This window comes from Rattus rattus, chromosome 2 (assembly GCF_011064425.1).
Source record: "Rattus rattus isolate New Zealand chromosome 2, Rrattus_CSIRO_v1, whole genome shotgun sequence".
NCBI classification, from domain to species: Eukaryota; Metazoa; Chordata; class Mammalia; order Rodentia; family Muridae; genus Rattus; species Rattus rattus.
In genome coordinates, this window is record NC_046155.1 from 11,085,406 (window position 1) to 11,107,187 (window position 21,782).

The 21,782-nt window shown below is 42.5% G+C and overlaps 2 protein-coding genes across 8 annotated transcripts in view; one reads left to right on the forward strand and one right to left on the reverse strand.

Moving 5' to 3' along the window:
- Positions 1–10,628, forward strand: part of Stx3 (syntaxin 3) — a 47,545-nt gene extending 36,917 nt beyond the window's left edge. For 3 of the 7 annotated variants that reach the window (XM_032891650.1, XM_032891649.1, XM_032891655.1), the window contains 3 exons: positions 777–850; positions 1,013–1,147; positions 3,320–4,589. In XM_032891650.1, coding sequence (XP_032747541.1) covers positions 777–850; positions 1,013–1,147; positions 3,320–3,634 — 524 coding nt within the window. In that variant the 3' untranslated portion in view covers positions 3,635–4,589. The other 4 variants (XM_032891654.1, XM_032891653.1, XM_032891652.1 and 1 more) reach the window with 3 other exon arrangements.
- Mrpl16 (mitochondrial ribosomal protein L16) lies at positions 9,138–15,589 on the reverse strand. The gene is made up of 4 exons (XM_032891657.1): positions 15,428–15,589; positions 15,087–15,152; positions 12,675–12,823; positions 9,138–11,593 (listed from the first exon to the last, which is right to left on the reverse strand). The coding sequence occupies exons 1-4, from the start codon at positions 15,480–15,482 to the stop codon at positions 11,108–11,110; spliced, it is 756 nt and encodes a 251-aa protein (XP_032747548.1). The 5' UTR covers positions 15,483–15,589; the 3' UTR covers positions 9,138–11,107.
- Positions 15,590–21,782: the final 6,193 nt, after the last annotated feature.

The following is a 21,782-nucleotide window of genomic DNA, read 5'->3' on the forward strand; positions in this document are numbered from 1 at the left end:
GTCTGTCTCCACCTTTTCCTGCTATGTGGTTGTCCATCCTGAGTCCTGGGAGAAGCAACAATGACCCTGCTGCTTGTGCTTTCTTTATTCTATTTGACTCTCAAACACAGAGCAGATGCTATTGATTGATATATCTGTAATATGGTATCCTACATTGAAAAGTGACACATTTATTGAGCCAAGGAATTTTATTGTTTATGGGATCCATCCAGCACTTCCCTTACCTTTAAGGGAACCCACTAAATAGTTGGCCTCCTGAGAACTCATTACCATTTTGCTGTTAAATGAAAAAGTACATTTATGAAAAAAGATGTAGTGCTAGTTGCTGTGAGGAATCAAAACATTAATAAAACTGTATTGTTTAGGAATTTAGTGATATGGAAGAGTAGTCCCTACAAGGCACATGGCTTCAAGTGAGAGAAGCTGTGTGAACAAAGATGCTATCAAGGAAACGCAGATGTGTTTGTTTAGAAGTGGCAAGTTGTCCAGGGTTGGAAGGAGGGTGTGTTTGAAACTGCAGTGTAGGGTTGAAGGAGGGCTTCCCACAAATTGTGCACTGTCATGAGGCTCTTGGGCTCTGTGGTATGGTGGTTGGACTAATAAGCAGTCTGATCTGGAGTATGTGTTTAGAATGAAGATTATTGCTGATAATGTTAAAGATTGAAAGCGAGAGAAGTCAGAAGAGTTGGGAAGTTGTTGGGGGAGGTGTTTGGTAGGAAATTGTAAGTGGAATAGTACTTTAAGCTTATATTTCATGTATTTCCTTTGTTACAAAGCTGGCAAGAAGACAACAGATGAGGAGCTGGAAGAAATGTTGGAGAGTGGCAACCCAGCCATCTTCACTTCTGGGGTGAGTGGCCAAGGCACTCACTTCAGTGGACAGGGATGAGCCCATGTGGGCTGCACTTGCAGCTCTTTGGGGGGAGGGAACCTATGTGGACTCTGAGGGCTGTGCAGGGGCCAGTCTGTTACTAGGGTGGTTGACAGCCTGTCTGTCTGGGACCTGTTGTAGATCATTGACTCCCAGATTTCCAAGCAAGCCCTCAGCGAGATTGAGGGTCGGCACAAGGACATCGTGAGGCTGGAGAGCAGCATCAAGGAGCTCCATGACATGTTTATGGACATCGCCATGCTGGTGGAGAATCAGGTAGCGGGCACGTAGACAAGCAGACATTTCCTTCAGAACCACAAAGGGCATTTTGGACGTCAGGCTGGGCGGGGGACAGAGAATGTTCCTCCTGGGGCAACAGGATTCTAGTGTCAGAGGCAGAGGTGTGCATTCTTACTTATCAAGTGCTGGCCCCTTGAGCCACCTCAGTCTTGTTATTCTTGCTTGTACTTCACAGTGATTCCAGTTAGTAGTGAAGTTTCATATGTCATGACATAACCCAGTTTGCTTAGCCAATAATCACTGTGTTCCTTCCCTTTTAAAAATTAAAGACATGGGCTTTTTGCCTGGGGAATGTGTAGTTCAGTGTAGGATGCCTGCCTAGCATTCACAAGGCCTTGGGCCCAAGCTATCTTCTGGCCCAGGTCTGCATAAACCAAGCATGGCGGGATACACCTGTAATCCCAGTGCTTAGGAGGTGGGAGCAGGAGGGTCAGGGCTCAAGGTTATCTTCTAATACAGGGTGGGCTTCCTCAGACTCACCTCCCTAAAAACATAAAAAGGAGGTCTTATTGGCAATGCCTTGACAGTCTACTGATCTGAACTATTTTACTGAAAGCCTTTTCTTTTCCTGTAATTCACCATGGAAATTAAAAGCAAATTAGTTATTTTTTCCAGTTTTGCTTTTACACTTTTCTTGAGCATTTTGGTACCTTTTGCTAAGAATCAACAGAAGACATGATCGAAGGATTTCTTATGAAAAGAATATTTTAGTGAAAGAATATAGAAACACTTGAACCACTTACAGTTTTTATAGTTCATCCCTAGGGATGGGAGTAGAATTCGATATTGCTTGCATATGGCATTCATTTCTGTCAGGTTGTTGGTCCCCAGTTCTTGGGATAAAGTTAGGTGTCATGCAGGGTCACAGTGCTAAGCAGCTTTCATCAGGAACTCCCAGCTGTCAGCCACTGGGACAGAACTGGGCATGCTTGCTTGGTGGTTAGACCACAGAATGTAGTTGAAGCCTGCGCACTGGCTAACCAGTTTTTCATGAGTTCTTTGCCCTTTGGCACTCTCCTTCCATTCCCCTTTCTGGCCTTCGAGACCCCTCTCTCAATCCCCCCATTCCCACTTTTCTTTTTTCCCATCACACTGCCTTGCTGAGGATCTGGTTTGAGTTTCAAGTGATGGTAAGTGCCTTGCTGTGTCTCTTGAGAGTCCTATGGCAAAAGGGTGGGGATGACAAAGGTCTAGGTGGGTAAGAGGAATTCTCACTTTTAGATTCCCAGGAAGTAACTGGGGTGACCAAACTTCCTTGACAGGAAGTAAAAGCCAGGAAACGATCAGGAATCTTATTAAAAGATGGGTGTCTAGTGGGGAAGATTCAACCAATAAATAGCATGGGTAGACCCAACACCCGTGCTTAAGGGGCTTGGTGATTTATCTTGAAGGATTTAAGTACTTTCTACTGTTGCTAACTTGATGTCATTACTGAATACCTTTTATGTACCAGGCACTATTTCACAGTAGTGAGTAAACCTGGCTTAGGCTGAATGAACTTGGTTTGGGTTTGAATGGTTAATAACAGGCTAGCATCCTGGTGATAGTCTAAAAATATGAGGCTTTCTTATTTTGGTTCATCCCTATATGTTTAAAAAAATAAGAAAATTAAAGAAAACTGTGGGAGAGTGTGTTTGTGTATATATATTTACATGTAGTTACTGAGCATCTAGAAAAACTGCTTGGTATAATTAGTCAAGGAGTAATCCAATAGTTATTGAATAGTTATTGAATGAGTGACCACTGCAAAGGACTGGGGAATTGTATGTTATCACATGTGAAATGGGAAAGTTTGCTGTACAGAAGGCTGTGCTCTAAGGTTTCTGTATATGCCTTCGCACTGAAGACTGTATAGTCCTTCCCACATTAGCTGGGCTTTTGTAGGGTGGGGTTAACAGGTGTGACTTGTGTCTTCTTTTCAGGGTGAGATGTTAGATAACATAGAGTTGAATGTCATGCACACGGTGGACCATGTGGAGAAGGCACGGGATGAAACTAAAAGAGCCATGAAGTATCAGGGTCAGGCTCGAAAGGTGAGGTTTTCCTTCTGTCTTCAGACAAGAGAGTCCATTTTGTTTGCTACTGCGCTTTTTCTTTTCTCTCTTCCTGTCTGTTTCTGTTGCTACCACATCTTGCATCTGGGGAAAGGGAGCCATGATTGACCGTATTGAGAACAACATGGACCAGTCAGTGGGCTTTGTGGAACGTGCTGTGGCAGATACCAAAAAGGCGGTCAAGTATCAGAGTGAAGCCCGGAGGGTGAGCGCCTCAGTCTCTGTTTGTTGTACCTTCTCTTCCTATCCTTTGTTACCTTTATACCCTGATCATGAGCCCATGTCTTTTGTCTCTGTCCTAGACTTAGTCTCTTCCTACCTTAGAGCCTTTCCTAGACTTCCTTCCTCCCCAGGGTTCTGTGCATGGATCTGGCTGTCACATGCTTTTGGCCCAAGAATCCACACTTGAACAGCTCAGTAGGCTGGCCACATGGCCTAGATCTTGTTAGTAATCTCCTGAATTTGGCTTGTGAACCCTTAACATATTACGTGGCTCCTTGGAACTCTGGAAACCACATCCACTATTCTTTTTTTCTAACTTGAACCTAGCACAGTTGCTAATTGTTACGTAAGTTACTGCACATTCATGGAAGCACTTCTTTTCTCTCCTTCTAGATGAAGTAATTTGAGGGTCAGAGGATAAGTAGTTGGCCTCAGGCCACTCAGTAGTATAGGGGGTGGACCTGGCATTCACACCCCACTAGTATGTTCTACCATATCTTTGTGCCTACCTTTCCTACTGGCCTATGCTTAAGAACGTTGAAGCTTCTGTCTTCAATGACTATGGGTGCCCAGTTATGGCAGCCCCTGCCTTTTTTTGTTCTTTGTTTCTCTTGAACTCTACAATTTTCTTTCTGTAGTTTGTTCTTTTCCAGCTGCACCTATCGCTTGTGCAATTATTGTGGGAGTTGACAAGTTGATTTTCATCTGAACTATGCTGAATTGCATTTTGGACACCTATTCAGTATATGTAGTCAGAGGTGTATAACTGGGCTTTTAAGAATTCAGATAGATACAAGTTGGTAATCAGAACTGTGTTACAGCTATCTTTATACTCCCCATTGAAAAGGCAGACTTAAATGAGGTACTGCTTGGAGACCTCATGATACTGATTGCCATGAGTCCACATATGCAAGTGTGTGAGCGGAGAGCTGTAGGTGCTCCACATTTCCATTTGCTGGCAGTGCTAGGCAAGAAGAAATTTAAGAAATATAAAATACCCATGAATACATTTTTATAGAGAGATATATACTTCTTATGTGGGTTGAGATTACTTTTTCATTGTAAAAGAGATGAGAAAGGCTAAATTTTTGATGAGTTGCTACTACTTTTTTTGTAATAATGATTTTTTATTTCTTATTCCTTTCTCCAGAAATTGATAATTATCATTGTGATAGTAGTTGTGTTGCTGGGCATTTTAGCATTGATTATTGGATTGTCCGTTGGGCTGAAATAAGAGTGGCCTAAGGGGCTGCTGCACTGAAATGTAAGTAGATGAATGGTTCTGGATTGGCTTCTCCTGAGGAATTCGTCTGGGATTTCATTCTACTCTTTCCTAATGACTGTCATAATAGGCTTTCAAACTGTTGGTTGCCTTAATTCTTTAAATTCCTTAAAATCCCATTCGTGGGTTCTGGCTGCAGGATGTGGGTCAGGTCTTCCATTTTTTTTTTTTTTTTAGCCTGATTGCTTGTTTCTACTTTCTTGTCACTTAGAACATTTAGTACCTCATTCTGACTGTCTGTACCCAGGAGGCATGGGTAGATGTTGGATGTAATCTGGGAGCCATCTTCTAAATTCTTAGTGGCTTTCATGGATGTTGGGCTTAGCATTCCTTGTCCTTTTTCAGTAGAACTGAAGCTTTATACTGCAGTCTCAGGCTTTAAGAGTTATGTTTGTGGCTGAATGTTAGCTCTTGAATGAGGTACTTGATAACATTTTAAAGTGCTGAGTCATGGCAGAGAGAAACACTTAAAAAAAGAAAAATTTAAATCTTAAAGAAGGGTCAAATTTACACAGCTAATAGTGGACCTAGGAGAGTGCTTTACTACATCTTAATTTCTTTTTGTAAAGTAAGTAGTGTTTATCATTGTGTACAAAGTCCAGTGAACTCTAGGCTATCAACCAAAATTTATTAAGATACAGCTGGCCAGTAAATTAGGCTTAATAACGGTGAACTTGATAAAGATGATCTAATAGTCCTTGAGCCTTAAGAACTTTGTTTTTTTTCTGGATAAAATAGAGTAATGCTATTTTTAAAAGTGTTTAAGATACAGACAAGTGAAAGTTACCCTGTAGTATTATTCTTCTTAACATGTGACAGGCTCACACACTTAGTTTTGCACAGTTCAGACTATATTAATTATATAGTGCTTTTATCTAGTTAGAAAATCATAAGGATCATTCTTTATTACTAAAATCTTATTGAAAGCTATTTCTCAACATAAGGACATTTAGCATTTCCTCAGTGTTGGAGTTTATATTATTTTGCTATCATTGAGTGTGATGAGATTCCTATTTTTCTATTCTCTTGCTATAATTCAGAAACCAGATTACTGAAGTAACAGGCGTGGACTTCTTTGAGGGTTGATGCAGACTTGCATGTTCACACTGAGGCTCATCCTTCATTTTACTTCAGCCCCACCTAGGTGTGTCACAGTGTGCACTTTTTCCCTGACCATGTGGCTTGGGGATCTGGAAGTCAGATTATTAAATCTTAAGTGTTCAACTTCGAGAGGTACAGTGCTGAGGCAATCAAGCTCTTGGGTTCTTCTGATCTCCTTCTCTTTCTCCTGCCATCATTCTAGTCCTTGATGACTTCTGTTTATAAAGTTTCAGTTTTGTGCTCAGTCTTGACTATCTCAATGAAAAGTCAAAGCATTAGGAGGGCTGAGAGCCACTGACCTAGAGGTTTTCTTAGTTCTTTCACAATAGTTCTTGTATTTCACATGTCCAGCCTTAGGCTTGTCTCCGGGCTATTTCAATTTAGTGTTGACTTCTGTATGCTCTTTTTAGTAGGCATTTCTGATCTTTGATCTCCACATTTGGGGTTGTGGCTAATTCCCCTTGTTCTTTAACATTGTTCTGTATACTGATCAGCTTCCCCTCTCCCTACCTTTCTTAGAACCAGATTTTACTCCAGCTTGGCCTGACCACTCTTGTCTCCAGATGGGAACAAAGATTAAATGGCCTTCCTGAGAATGAGGGGTACCTGTTCCTTTATTTCCTTGTAACCATCCTTGGACCTGGCTCAGCAAACAATCTACCCCTGGAGGGGTCTAATCTACCCGGTGCAGTCCTGAGTTCTCAAAACACCTCCCATCCTAGCAGCTGAAGTACCCTCCTCCGGACCGTGTGAAGCAACCCAGTGTGTTGGTGTGTCAGTTATGCCTTGTGACTTGGAAAATCCCAGTGAGACCAGCCAGGGTGCTGTATTTCTACCTCATGGAGTATTCTCTCGGAATATACTTTGTAGGGGAGTAACTAACAAAGTAGAGGGTTTCTTCTAAGTTTAGCAGTAGTGTGGCTTGGATCAGAGTCCCTAGCTGGCAGGATACCAATCTTTAGTTTGTAGTCTGATGTCCTGAAAACATGAAAGACTAATGGATGCCATTTTGGTCTTACAAGTTGGCTTTTTTGAAATTCACCTTTTAATTAAGCTCTAACTTCACCTTGTGGGGCACATTGATTTTTCTCTATATTCACTCTTGTTTACTCAGAGAGACCAGGGTGACAAGTCCTCTGAAGCTACCATTGGCAAAGACTGAGGACATAGAACATACTTCCATGTCTGAGTCTTGGAAACTGGTTAGTCACTGTTAGAGAATTGCTCTTTGTGAAGACATTACCTTGAGGCCAAACAGAACTAGGGATTTACAACTGGTCCAGGGACAAGGTGCTACTGTCTCAGGCTCTGGAAATGTCAGTCATTTGTGTGTTCCAGGTGTACTTTTGTAACTGTGTATGTGAGAGGTATTTATATAACTGTCTGCCTCTCAGGAAGTAGGAAAACTAGAAGATACTATGATCTCAAAAAGAAAGAAAGAAAGAGACAAAGGTAAATAGAGCTTAGCTAGAATCAGGTAAGGAATATGTGCTTACCTCAGTGAATCATTGTAGAAATGTGATTTTCCCCTTGCTATCAAGCTTGTTTTCTGGATGGCTGCTGCCATGGGAATCAAATGAGACCTTTGGAGTAAGGACTAAAGTGATTCCCATTGAAGTTTTCTGCATAGCAGATAGTGAGTGTGTAATGTTATTTACCTCCATCTGCTGCTTACAAGAGGGTTGGCCAGAGAACATCTCCCAACTGTCTGATATTATTTATACTGTCCATGTGATCTTTCTTCTCTGGCAGGAGACTCGGGAGTCTATAGAGCAGCTCTTCTGCTTTCTTTTGTCCCCTGTAATTCCTATCATGGAGGCAATAACCTGGAAATCTTTGCTAGTGATTGCAGCCCAGTGGTAAGCCTTAGACCTTTGGTGATCCCTGCCAGTATCCCTGATTTGGGGTATTTAAACTCCTAATTTAACGTGTTTTGTGGGATGAGTGCTCTAGTCTGGGCACTGCCTATGAGCTTCCTTTGTAAAGGCACCTCTTCAGTCAACCAGCACTCAAGATGGAGCCGTAGGGATGCCCTCCTCCCTATGGCTGTGATGTCTGGCAGGACTGGCTCGAGCTAGGAGAGGAAACAACCCTTAGTAAAGGCCTTTTCTTTCCTCCTTCAGGTCAGGGGCTAAAAGTTTGAAATGCTACATGTGAAGGGCTTTTGTTGTTTGTAAATTTTTAAATGTAAACTTGATTATTTTATTGCTAATTTAAAAATAAATGACTTTATATTGATTGCAAAACTGCTCTGGGGCCATCTCTCTGCAAAATTGTTTTGGTGATTTGGTGCCACCATGTGGTGACTTGGTGCCTCAGAAGCAATTGTCCCTCAGTGGCTCTAGAAGAAAGTACATCTGTTGGAATGCCATCCAGAAGGCAGAGAAGACACAACACCTCCTTGTGAATCTGATTCTACGTCTCTAACCTGGAAGTATTGTCTGCACAAGCCAGATCCATCCATTTTCCTCCTGTATTCCCTGTCCTTTCTGTCCCTCCTCCATGTCCGGTCCCATCTGTCTCCTTTTTGTCAGAATGTGTTTCTGCACAGTGATGCCATTTCTCATGTATTTCTCTCTCCTTGTGACGAGCAGAAGAAGATCATGATCATGATCTGCTGTATAATCCTTGCCATTATCTTGGCTTCTACCATTGGGGGCATATTTGCCTGAAAAGGTGAGCTTTCTGGGGAGGGCCTGGCCTGCTGTCACTTACTTGACACACTTGTATTCTGGGTGCTCTCGATGTATGTCACCAGGTTGCATAATAAGGGGTAGGTGAGGGCTGGGCACTAGAATAGCTGAATGTTAGAGAAAACCAAGGAATAGGGATGTTTTGCAGAGAAGTAGGTGAAGAACAACTGGGAGTAGGTAGTTAGTGAGGGGGATGGGTAAATAAGGTAGCAAGCAGTCCATGTCCCATGACTGATCCTGGCAGTATAATACTTCTCAACAGTGAGGGATGTCCAACTCTTGTAAAATCTTAAGCCCTTGTATCTGGAAATGGTAGTAGAATTATTTTTGCATTGAACTTGATTTAAAATCCCCTGCTCCTAAGGATAGGGCAAGCTTGTGCAGTTTTGAGAGTAGTTTCTCACCCCTGCCGAGGAGAGGTGATGCCCTGGCCATGAACACCATGCTGCACAATATATGATTTGTCTTTCCATTTTCTGTTACTTCCTTCTGCTCTCACGGATGGGATCTCAACAGGTATCTCCAGTCTTCCACCTCTGTGGTGCCATCATGTCTTCCCTTCAGAGTCTTCCTCCGCTATGCCTCTTTTCATTAGGAAACTTTCAACACAGGGCACCAATCAACTGTTTATTAAATGTTACAGAAAGGGTGAACAAATTAATGAAAATATGGAATTGAAAGGCAGGGATGAAGGAACAGGGAGCACAGCAATATCCAGTGGGTTTAGATGGCCCTTAAAGGGCAGACCTGCATGCTAGAGAGGCATAATGGGTCCCTGTTTAGGGTCCCTCTGTGTAGACTCGGAGCCTGAAGGCCAGGGTGCTGGTGAAGAGGCAGGTATTACAACAGGCTCAACTGCACAGGGTGTTAACTGAAATCTGAGGCAGTCTCTCAGATCATGGTACTCCCTTTGATTCTTAACGGCCCTTCTAGGGCGCACTCTTAACCCACCAGATGTCTGCTTCCTTCTTTAGGGTCCAAAAATAGTTTTTACTTTACAGATTGTTTAAGGATAGATACTATGCCTGTCTCAAACACTACCATGTCCCTACTGCTTAGCACATACAGTGCCTGCCACTTTCAGATATCTGCTTGCTTGTAGTCAAGCTTTGATTTCATTCATGGATGAGCACTTGGGCTTGGCTTTTAAACTCTTTAAAGTATCATCAGTATTATGCTTTATTATTAATCAGAGGTGTATGGAAAAATACGGCAACACCCCTATTACCATTCCATACACTTCAAAGGTTTTGTTTTGAGGGATGGTGGTTAAGTAGAGGTTGGGTTTCTATTGGTGGTATAAATTTCCATCAGTAGCCTCTCATTTGTCAGATGATGGTTGGTCTCAGGATGGAGGTTCTGAATGCAAATTCATCCTTCCAACAAAAGAAGTTTATACTGTAACTCAGCTTCCAAACCAGCACACTGTGTTATCCAGAGTAACAGAAGCCAGGGGATAAAGCTGCTGCTTCAGTCCTTACCAGGTCTGTGTTAGCAGAAGCTGCAGGTCAGTGGCATGTAAGAAACTGGTCTAAACACGTTCCTAATTCTAGGTGTCATCGTGCTTCACTTTAAAAAATAATTTACTTAGAGACTATTATATCTTACATTCATTAAAAATAAATGAAAAACTGGGTCTAACTTTTGAAAGTAAGTGAAATGCTTCTGTTCTTTGCTGGATCTTGTTTTTTAAAAAGCAATGTTTTACCAGTATGCAGTTTTCTACTCACCTTCAAAAGCAAGCGGTTTATACTTCTATCCATTCCTATTTCCCTGAGTTTGAATAAGGAATGCTGGTTCCCTCAGAAAAACTGATCAATCTTGTTATGGACAAATGAAGCTGGCACCATGAAGTTTTGGATCACATGGGACCCTCTTTTATCCAGCAATAATGTGTGTGTTCCATATACATTAGCTCCGAAAGGGACAGAGGAGCCAAATGCCTCTCCTTACATAGTTTCAGATCTAGGAAGCTCCAAAAGGGGTTCAACTTTTGTTATCAGTTCTTTTGCTAAATGGTATATTGCTTGTCATACTCCATGTTTCCCCTTCTGTGACTGACAGAAGATGGGCAGCTGGGCATTAAAAAATATCTGTTGAACCTACTAGTCTAGGTATTGTCGTTTTTATCCTTATTATCCAAAAAATGCATTTGTAATGAGCAAAATATCATAGACTACGTAGTGTACACATTTATATTTCCAGAGCTGTGACATGCAAAGACTAATTTCAGCTCAGCTCTGGAGGTATGCCAGGTTCCTTTTTTTTTTCTTTGTGGAGACAGGGTCTTGCTTGTAGATGTGAGTGGCCTTGAACTCAAATGAGACCCACCCGTCTCTGCCTCCTGAGTGCTGGGACAGCTGGCTATGTCGAACTGTCCTTAATCCTTTAAGCAACTGACACTGACCAAAGAGAAGTTGTACCCTGAGATTACACTCGAACTTTAATTAGAGCCAATCAGGCGACACAGTGTTTCAGAAGTCACTCACTCATGTGCTTAGTTAAGATCCAAGAACCACCAAAGACCCTAAGGAAGTAAGGGTGCGGATTCTCAATGAGTCTGAGTCACGTTCCTGTGTTTTCACTACACGCGCTTGGGCATGTAGAATTTGCCCCAATATCGCCCTTTCTGAGTCAGGTCATATGGGCTCAGGAATTTCCGTATGCCAAACATGTTCGCAGTGGCTATGCGCTCAAAGGTCCAGGGATTCTGGTTATTAAGTTCTCTTTCTTTTTGATTTTGGTGCATCTTTTCTAGAGTCTTACGGCTCACGGCCTTTGCTGGAAAGGGCAACTTGTGGGCAACCTGGTTCAGGACACGCTTTACCTCTTCAAATTCACAGCGTCCACCCATCTCTACTATGAGGCATCCAGTCTTCACAGGTGTCACATAGTGATCAATGGCACCTTTACCTCCCCCCATGCGCTGCCCAACACCTTTGCGAGTGATGGGCTTGAAAGGGGCTGGCACTCGCCATATGGCAAACATGTTCTTGGGATCCATAAATCGGTTGATTGTCAAGCGCATCATTTCAAAATGGCCCCAGTGAAGATAACCACCTCCAAGTGCCTAAAAATGAATAGAAAAATTAGAACATGGGGATTTATAAGTTATGGAGTCTATTATCATGCCTTCTCTTTTATAGTAACTGGCTTTAATGATACATATGAGAAATAAACATCTAAGTTCTAATTAGTAATATGGAGGAAACACCTAGGCTACAGTAATAAAAGACAGCAAGGGTGGGGAGAGCCCAGGGAGGACTTTTACAGATACGACACTGAAAGCTGAGGAGAGAAGCCTAGGAACCAGTCAGAAGAGAACAGGAGAGTCCAAGGTGGAGAGAAACATTGATGTAAATGCCCTGCCACAGCAAAGGGCTGGGTGGGTTTAAGGAGAACCAGTGTAGCTGGGGTGGAGGAGGAATGCAGAGTGGACATAAGGTTCTGGGAGGTCAGCAGCTGCACTCTAGGGTACAGAGCAGGCCGGAGAAGAGGACTTTGCAAACATCACTCTGGCTGCCAGAAGTGCCAGAGCATATCCACGTGTGTGACACTGACATTAATCTTCACAGAAACCACTTTATAGAAACAAGTACTGAAGCAGCTGTTCTAATACTTCATTTTTACCAGAGGCTTGAAAAGGATCTTGTTATAACTGGGGGAAGGGGGTAGCACCTTTGCTCTCTGATTTTATAGTAATCTTCCTTACCACCTCTATAGTTTTAATCATTCTGAAATAGTAAGTGGACATCCTGCTGTAAACAACTTATAATGTTTCTGGAATAGCAAGATAAAAATCTAACATTACCCTGTTAGATTTCTGTTAACACAATTTCACCTGGATCTGAACCTCTGTCATTACCTGCCCAGTGTATACCTGTAGTATAGGCAACCTGCTTGTTGGGTACATTATCACAGGGCTTTTAGACACAGAATTTAGAGCAAACTCTCAAGCATCTAGAATGGGACTCCTGTTTTCAACCTTACACTGAAGAAAGACATAGAACTCATGTTTACTTGCGAACCCAGTAGCTTCGATCTACATCTGTGTAAAGAGCAGTTGGACTATGGCATGTAGGTGTGGCACTTTAAATATGGAAGAAGAGACTAAAGAGAAGAAAACTTCGTTAATCTCTTTTATCACTTACCAAAATTGCAAAATTGCCTTCTGTGAAGTCAGTGGCTTCAGCTGAAGGCCCTCGTATGTCCTTCAGATTTTTAGGTTCTCTCCTTACTTTTGGCACAAGTGGGACTCTTTCAACAAATTTAAGTTTGGATCTTTCAGGGATGGAGACATCTAGCAGGAGCAAAGACAACCGTGAATAAATAAAAGCGTGCTATTCAGAAGACCTCCTTCCTCTTATGGAGATTCACGTCAAGCAAGTGGAAGCCTTAGGCTAATGAATAATAATTCCAGTGGTCGTTATTTGCCTGTGGATGTTTCTAGTGATACTGGAATCTTTCAGCCATAACAATGCTTACACAAATGTTTCTAAGCCAAATTCACTCATTACCCCTTTGTATGTTCAGCACTGTAGGGACTGTTCTACATTTACTTTACTCACCGCTAAGCAGCTTTGGTATTTTGAGACTTTTTTAAAAAACATCCCAACTGTAGTTTCCTCTCTACCTCCGTCTCAATCTGCTCATTCCTGTTTCTATTCAGAAAAGGGCAGGCCTCCAGTGAATATCAACCAAATGTGGAAAATCAAGTTACACCTCCTGTCGAATTAAGGCAGGATGAGGCAACCCAGAATGAAGAAAAGGGTCCCAAAAGCTGTCAGAAGAGTCAGAGACAGCCCACTGTTAGGAGTTTCACAAGATGACTTAGCTATACAACCATAACATGTATACAGAGGGTTGAGGGAGTCTTAATGGGTGTCACGTGATCACTGTGTAACCTCGAACCTGTAAGAAGGACTAGAATGAGTGTTGTGTTACAATGCCGGGCAACTTTTATATGTTTTAGGGCTTCAACACTAAACAGACAAAGGGGGGAAATACAAAGTGAAGTTTTATAAATTGAAAACAAGGGGCCCATGAGATGTCTCAACTGGTACAAAGCACTGCTTGCCTATCTGACTTGGATCCTTAGGGCCCATATGGTGGAAGGACAGAACTGACTCTCCTAAGTAGTCCTTTGGCCTCCACATATATGCCATGGTACATATGCACCCACACAGGTACATGCATACAAAATAAGAGGAAAAAGTAATTAAAAATAAAAAAAATGAAAACAAGAACATATATAATTTTCACCTAGGCCAAGAATCATAATTGGGCAGGTAGTATTCTAATCTCCACTTTAAAGAAGAGGAACTTGGGCTGGAGAGATGGCTCAGCGGTTAAAAGCACTGACTGCTTTACCAGAGGTCCTGAGTTTAATTCCCATAAACCACATAGTTGTTCACAATCATCTGTAATGGGATATGATGCCCTCTTCTGGATTATCTGGAGATAGCTAGAGTGTTCTCATATAAATAAAATAAATCTTAAAAAAAAAAAAAAAGAAGAGGAACTTAAGGTGTAGAGACATCTCACAATTAACCCAGTTAAAACATAAAAGCCAGAAGCATGTTTTTAAAAAAGAAGAAAAGGGGCCACTGTTCCTCTATATTCTAATGGGGGCACAGAATACTATACTGTAGAAAAAAGGTCCTTCAATTCTGTTGGGAAACTTACAAACTAGGATTTCTCTGGTCTATTAACATCTTTACCCTCCATATGGGAACTTGAGAAAAACAATTGTGATTGATAAAAAAAAAATATGAAAAAGAACGGCTCCATGATAGAAATAAACAAAACAGGAAGCCTCAAGAAGTCATCAGATTATCAGTGTCATTAAAAGTTGGTGTTCCAGGTTATAACCCCACCCCCCACCTCTGACTTCTATGGGCAGCTACTGTGAAACCCGGTAACACTTTCTTTTAGAAGTCAGTATGCACTTCTAAGCGCACACAGCACTTTATTCAGAATTTTATGAGTGTTTTGCCTGCATGTATTGATGTGCAGAAGAGGATGTAGAATCCCTGAGGCTGGGATCACAGATGGTTATGAACCATTCTGTGGGTTCTGAGAATTGAACCTGGGTTCTCTGCAAGAGCAACACACGTTATTAACTGCTGAGCCATCGCTCCAGCCCACAAGACCCTCAGATGTCCAGGTCATTTGCATTTTGGGAGTTTTTAGTATATTAAAGACTAACGTTAGATTTACAGGACTGCAGTGCACCTGGTTACTATTGCTAACTGTCTGCATATATGTACTATTATTTAGAGAGAAGATAAAAAAATCTAATAAATGCCCAGTTAGTGCGGACTGGGTAGATCATGGGCCACACAGATCAGTGGTAGGATGCCTGGGAACTAACCCAATAGTTACTTGCTTTGCAATAGCGAGGGACTTCGTTGCCTCTAATGCTTATCAGAACACTGCTTGGCAGCACAGTTCTCCTTCCTTACATATATCTGTTGAATCACTCAATGGAGGGAGGAAGCACAAGCACACCTACGATATCTTTTATCAGAGGGGGAAAAAAAGTGGAAATGATAGGTACTTACTTTCAAAAGTTGGAACTGGGAGGAGCGTCTTCAGACCAGCACAGGTGGGAAGGGCTGCCCAAGAATCTACAAAGACAAATCAAACCATTGTTGTTATACTCCGGATCACTCCTGGCAGAGGTGTCTAGAAGTATGGGGGTACGAGTTCCACTAAATGTGTTCCCAAGGAAACAACTAGGATCACGGAGCACCGTCTCCCGCACAAGACCAGGACCCATGCATCCGCATAGTGGAGGCGGAGGAAGGAAAGCGCAGGTCCTATTGGAGTAAGCATATACTTTGGAATGTGGGGAGGAAGAACAGGGAGATGCCTTTTTAAAAGATCAAACAGATTTTCTGACCTGGAAAGTGCATTCGCCGGAGCGACGCGGGCGCGCGCGTCAGTAGCCTCCACATGGCCACGCGCGTGCAGCCGGGTCCGGATTCTCTCGGCGACAACAGTAGCTTTCCTCAGTTCAGCGCTCGGTCGCCTGCGGACACAAGACCGGAAGTGGCGTATTCTGTTCCATCTTTTACAGAGTCCTGACGGAAGTAGAGGAAATTTGAGCCCAGCACCTGGTTCCGGAGCAGGTATCTGCAGGTTAAAAGTCACGGAGGCCAAGCCACGCCCAAGGTGTTTCAAGTTTCCTTGAGGGTTGGCTGTTTTTTTTTTTTTTTGTTTTGTTTTGTTTTTTCTTTTTCCCCTGCTTAATGATCGCTCTGGGTTTACTTCTTAATGTAGAAAGCTGTGAAAGCCTGAGGTTTGGTGGTAGGCAAGTTGTTGCCTTAACTTTCCCTACATTTTTGTCCCTTCTCTAGGGACATAGAAAGATACCATTAATTTATCATTGGCTTACTTACTGTGCGTTTGCTGAATTTGGTCTTGACAAATCTATCATAAGAGCTGTAGCTGGACCAACCGGCTGGGTTCGATCGCCTGTCCTCAATATACTAATTAAAAGAAAATAAGGGCGAAAAGCTATTCATTTAAGGTGGCTTCACTTGGAATAACAGATGACGGGCTCCAATGACCATCCAAGATTGTCTTCATTGCCCCGAAATGAGCTTTAAGCCTGCATCTGTCCATCCATCCATCCATCCATCCATCCATCCATCCATCCATCCATCCATCCATCCATCCATCCATCTATCTATCTATCTATCTATCTATCTATCTATCTATCTATCTATCTATCTATCTATCTATCTATCTATCCATCTATGAGACAGAATCTCTATGTAGTTCTGTCTGTCCTGTCACTATGTAGATCAGGCTGGCCTCAAACTCACAGAGATCTGCCTGCCTCAGCCTCCTCAGTGTGGGATTAAAGACACGTACCACACCTGGCATCTTTAAGTTTAAATAGAGGACGAATCGGGGCATTGAATGGGGAGTGGGCTGAAAAGTATGCATAATTAAGCAGTCCAGGATTAGGTGTCTGGTTGATCATTGCTTCAGTTCTGATCTGGCACAGTGGTCATCTCAAGCTGGCACAGTTTAACAGGATTAATCTGTTTCTATAAATGATCAGTTTGGTTCAGATTTAGCCTTGTCTTCACAGAAGTGGGGCAGTGTTCTGTCTTCAAATTTTTCCCTTCAAGAATTCCCAGAGAGGGCTGGAGAGATGGCTCAGCGGCTAAGAGCACCGGACTACTCTTCCAGAGGTCCTGAGTTCAATTCCCAGCAACCACATGGTGGCTCACAACCATCTGTAAAGAGATCCGATGCCCTCTTCTGGTGTGTCTGAAGACAGCTACAGTGTACTTATATATAATAAATGAATAAATCTTAAAAAAAAAAAAAAGAATTCCCAGAGAAGGAGCTGGAGAGATGGCTGGGTAGTTAAGGGGATTGGCTGCTGTAGTGAATGGATTACACCATAATTTAATAACAAAGGGAAATGAAATAATGTATATTATACTTTTGGAAATAGTGGGCATGTTATTTTTCCTGAGGCTGGAGTTTTGTAATCATTAGAACAAGAGGATTTGTATCCAAGCATTTAGGGGATTAGCAAATGAGACCGATGTCTGCTGTGTTTAACTCATGTTAAATCTGTCTGCCCTTAAGAATTACCTTCCCAACAGTAAGTACAATCTACAATGCTTGTAGATAAGCTATACTGGGGAAATTGCTTACAAACCTATACACCTGTGCAACACATCTGCTTCCCAAGTATTAGTAGACTTTACAAACCCACCCTTTTAACTTGTTTACCTTTGTAAAGACCGCATTCCATTTTCTGCCCTGGCAAAAGACCACATTTTGAAGGACCAGAGAGGGGTCAGGACTCCAACTCCCCTTTTAAACAGAGATGTAATTCATTTCACGACAAGTGCCACCCATCCCAGGAACGTCAACAAAGGTGCTTGATCAGAAGCAGGCACCTTGATTGGAGGAGTCTAAAAATGAAGAAATAGAGAACCCCCTCCTTTCTGTCTTATTTTCACTATTATTTCTCTACTTAAAATAGCACTGAGCCAAGGAGCAGGTTTCCCCCTAAATTTAATTCAGTGTTGTATTATGTGTTGGGCATTTAGGTTTTAAAATTATGTTCTCTGTAACTATAAGAGACAGGTTTTTTTTTTTTTGACTTTGTGGCACACATCTTTAATCCCACGATTTGGGAGGCAGAGGCACTCAGATCTCTGTAAGTTTGAGGCCAGCCTGGTCTACAAAGTTGTAGGGCAGCCAGAGCTACATACTGAGAACCTGTCTGGAGCAAACAAATGGAAAAACCCAAAGCCAAACCAACTAAATGAACAGCAAACAAACAAATAGCCCCCCAAGCCCCCTAAGATTAAAAAGTAGCAAAATGTCAATTCAGGAAGGAGAAGCTGGATATCCTCAGGTCCTTTTTTTTTTTTTTGTCAGCTTAAAAACATTTCAGGCTGTGTGGGTGTTCTTTGGTTGGTAGTTCAGTTTCTGAGAGCTCCCCTTGGTGCATCAACTTTCTGCAGGATTTGTTGCATCCTCTCTCTCTCTGAGGCCAGACATGGCAGCCCTCTGCTACCTAAGTACTGGGAGCCTGGGACCAGCTCGTGTATGCTCTTTGGTTAGTGGCTCAGTCTCCGGGAGCTCTCAGGTCCGGGTTAGTCGACACTGTTGGTCTTCCTGTGGGGTTGCCATCTCTCTCTCTCTCTCTCTCTCTCTCTCTCTCTCTCTCTCTCTCTCTCTCTCTGGATATTTGGATATTTTTTATTTACATTTCAAATGTTATACCCTTTCCCGGTTTCCTGGCCATAAGCCCCCTATCCCATCCCCCTCCCCTTCTTCTGTGAGGGTGTTTCCTTTCCCCAACCACCCCCCTTCCCACTCCCCTGCTTCTCCTCCCATTGGTGCCCAACTAGGCCATCCTCTGCTACATATGCAGCTGAAGCCATGGGTCTGTCCATGTGTCTTTGGGTAGTGGTTTAGTCCCTGGGAGCTCTGGTTGGTTGGTATTGTTGTTCTTATGAGGTTGCAAGCCTATAGGGGACAATTTTAAGACATTTGCACCTATGTGCAGGTGTCTACAGAGGCCAGAAGAGGGAGCCATAGTTCTGCCCAGGTGCTTGTAAACTGTAGGTGTTTGAACAGATGGTCCTCTGAAAGAACAGGAATTGCTCTTAACAGTAGAACATCTCTCTAGCCACTAGCAGTTGCCATTTTTAAGTGGGGGAGTAATGAAGAAACACAATGGCAGCAACAAACAGCAAAATATAAAAAGGATACAGGTAGTGAACAAAAGCTGGGTGAAATAGACTAAAGTCGATGTCTGATGACCTCTTCCAGTCTAATGAATGATAAGTCACACAGTGGTGATGTGCCGGTTCTCATTTCTTCGTGGATGAGTGATGTCGTTTTTTAAAGCACTATTTTAATTGGTCAAGCCACAGTCCCAGTGTATAAGTAATTTGGCTCCAGAAAAAAATTTGAGTGGGTGGAGGATGCTTCTGCCTCAGTAGACAAGAAGTCAGAAGACAGAAGTGTAGAGCATGGGCTAAGGCAGGAACCACAGTCTCTCACTTTCCCTCATGCTCTTGATTTCAACATTCGTGATTTGTTTGTATGTATGCTAGTTTTTATGTGCATTTGTTCACTTTTCCTTTTATCGATTCAAGACTGCTTGTTATGTCTCATAGGCAGATTCTCGATTTAATTTGTGTGTGTGTGTGTGTGTGTGTGTGTGTGTGTGTGTGTGTGTGTGTGCTGAAACTAGAAAGGGAACCAATGGGAGGAGGAGTCTTAGAGGGTTGGGGAAAGCGGAAAGAGAAGGAGGGTAACGAATGGAATACATGGGGCATGCAAGCAGAAGCAGGATGATAGGGAAATGGAAAGGTACCAGCAGGAGTTGGGACAGGGGAGACGGTCAAGAAGAATAATATATCTGAGAACACCTCATAACAAAGCCCACTACTATGCATACTAACTTAAAAATAATGCTTATTTTAAAACCTTTTGTTATGTGTTGGTTTCCTATCTACTGCCTAGGCTTATAGATTGAAGCCATCTTTCCCACTCTGCAGACTTGCCTTTTCTGTGTCTCCATCGAAAGGGGTAGAAGGTTTCATTTATTTGGTTCCAGCTCCTTAAGAGGGTGTTGCACTTGTACTTAACATAAGTCACTTACACCTCTTACTTGGGGAAAACATCCACCTTTCTGTCTTCCCCCACAGCATTACAAAAACCTGTGGGACTGACAACTCCTCCAAAGTTTAGGCTTTACTATCTGTGGCCATTAGAGGGCCCAGTATGCCTGTGTAGTCAGACACCCAAGCCGAGCGCACTCCTGAGTGCTATGAGTGATGTAATCATGAGCTTGTGCTTGTGTTTGTGATCTGCTGGGACAGTTACATTTGAATTCACTTTTTAAAAATTCCAGTTAGTATGTTTTTGTTTTTGTTATATTATTATAAACTTACATATCTTAAAGGGTTCTTTCTCCTCTTTCTCAGTTTATATCCCAGTCTGGCTCAAACTTGGGATTCCATACCCTCCTATGTGTTGGGATTACAGGTGAGTACCACCATGCCTGCTAGGATGACAATTCTTTAACCTTTTCTAAGCTAAGGATAGACCAGGCTCCTCATTTTACGAATGAGGAAACTGGTGTCTTGGTTGGATACTCGCCCAGGTGAGCCGGTGTGTCTCTTACAAGCATGATCAGAATGCTGGCTCAGTCCTTTGGGTCCCAATCCAGATTTCTTCTCACACTGTTTGAAGACTATTGCTTTACTTTTGGATATGTTTGGTCTAGGTGGGTATACATTTTTGGATGTGCTTGTCCATGTATTGTATGTACATGTGGACTCCAGAGACCAACATCAGGTGCTTCCTAGAGTGTGCTCCATCTAGTCTTTGAGATGGGCCTTTAACTGAAACTGGATTGTGTTGCTCACTTAGCTGTCTGGCCAGTAAGCCTCCAGCACTTGCCTCTCTCTGTTTCCCCAGTGCTGTTGTGGATGTTCACACGACCCCACGCCTGACGATTTTATGTGGGTGCTGGGGAACCAGACTCAGTTCTTCGTGATTGTACAATGTGGACTTTATCCACCAATCAACCTCTTGATCCTTAGGAACATTTTCATTTTTTTAAATTTTATTTTATATGTATGGGTGTTTTGTGTGTCTTTATGTATGTGCATGTATGTCTGTGTACCATGTGCAGGGAGTGGCCAGAAGAGGGTGTAGGATTGCCTGGGATTGGAGGCACAAACAGTTGTGTAAGCATTTTTAAAATTCATTTTTCCTTGTCAGCCCCAGCTCCTGGAATGACAACTCTGAGACTAATTATTTATTATTAAATGTCTAGGCCATAAGCTTTGGCTCATTCCCTGACTAGCTCTTAATTTATTTAACCCATTTAAACTATTCTATGTCTACTATGGGGTTAGTTACCTCCTCTTCAGTCCCGGCCTGCTTCTGCCTTTGTGTTTCCTCAGTTTCTCCCTAAGTGTCTCCCTGAGTTCATCTACCTGCTGACTTATGTCGATCTCCTGCAGCTTTCTCCTCATTCTCTTAAATCTCTCTTTTACACTCTCACTATTTTCCAGAACCCTTTCTCTCCCTGCCAGTTTCCCACCTCCTGTTTCCTACCTTAGCTCCTTGGCCATCGGCCTTTTCATTGACAGGTGATGCTTATAAGAGATTCTCTTTATGCAGGTGTGAGCTGAAGGGCAGCCAAGTGCTCTTACCTGCCACCCAAGCCGCCTCTCTGGCCTCCTCCACAACCATCACACAGTTTAAAACACAAATTCACCCAGAAAAACTAGAAGTTATGACATCATTTACTGAGCTAAAAACCATTCTGGAATTATATATGGAATGATTTTGCTTATTTAATACAAATGTATCTGTATATATGTCTGTATTAGGTGAGTTGTGAAGGAACACTTAGTATAAGAAACCCAAATTGGAGTTTTAATAGTTCATCTGAATAAGTAGTTGCATCATTTAGTCCAGAAGATTGCTTTGATCTCCCCAGATATCACCGAGGCTTTCCTTCTCCCTTGCAATTGGTATAAATGACAACTGACAGTCTGTTTTGAGAAGCCAGAAATTTTATTTCATGAGTCACAGTGGTGAGCACCTCAGGAACCTGCATCATTTATTCCACACCGTGGCTCAGGAATGGAGTAGCACTGTTAACATCTGCTTTTCTTGGTACAGATTTGAAATGATATGAAAAGAAACCAAACCATCCTTTGGTCACATACAACAGAAGATACTCCTTC

Excerpts from the sequence above, each read along its gene's own strand:
- Mrpl16 (XM_032891657.1), bottom strand. The coding sequence starts at position 15,482 with ATGTGGAGGCTACTGACGCGCGCGCCCGCGTCGCTCCGGCGAATGCAC. Across the intron at positions 15,153-15,427 it reads CCGGCGAATGCACTTTCCAG|ATTCTTGGGCAGCCCTTCCC; the intron begins GTCAGAAAATCT and ends TTGTCTTTGTAG. Across the intron at positions 11,594-12,674 it reads AAGGCAATTTTGCAATTTTG|GCACTTGGAGGTGGTTATCT; the intron begins GTAAGTGATAAA and ends ATTCATTTTTAG.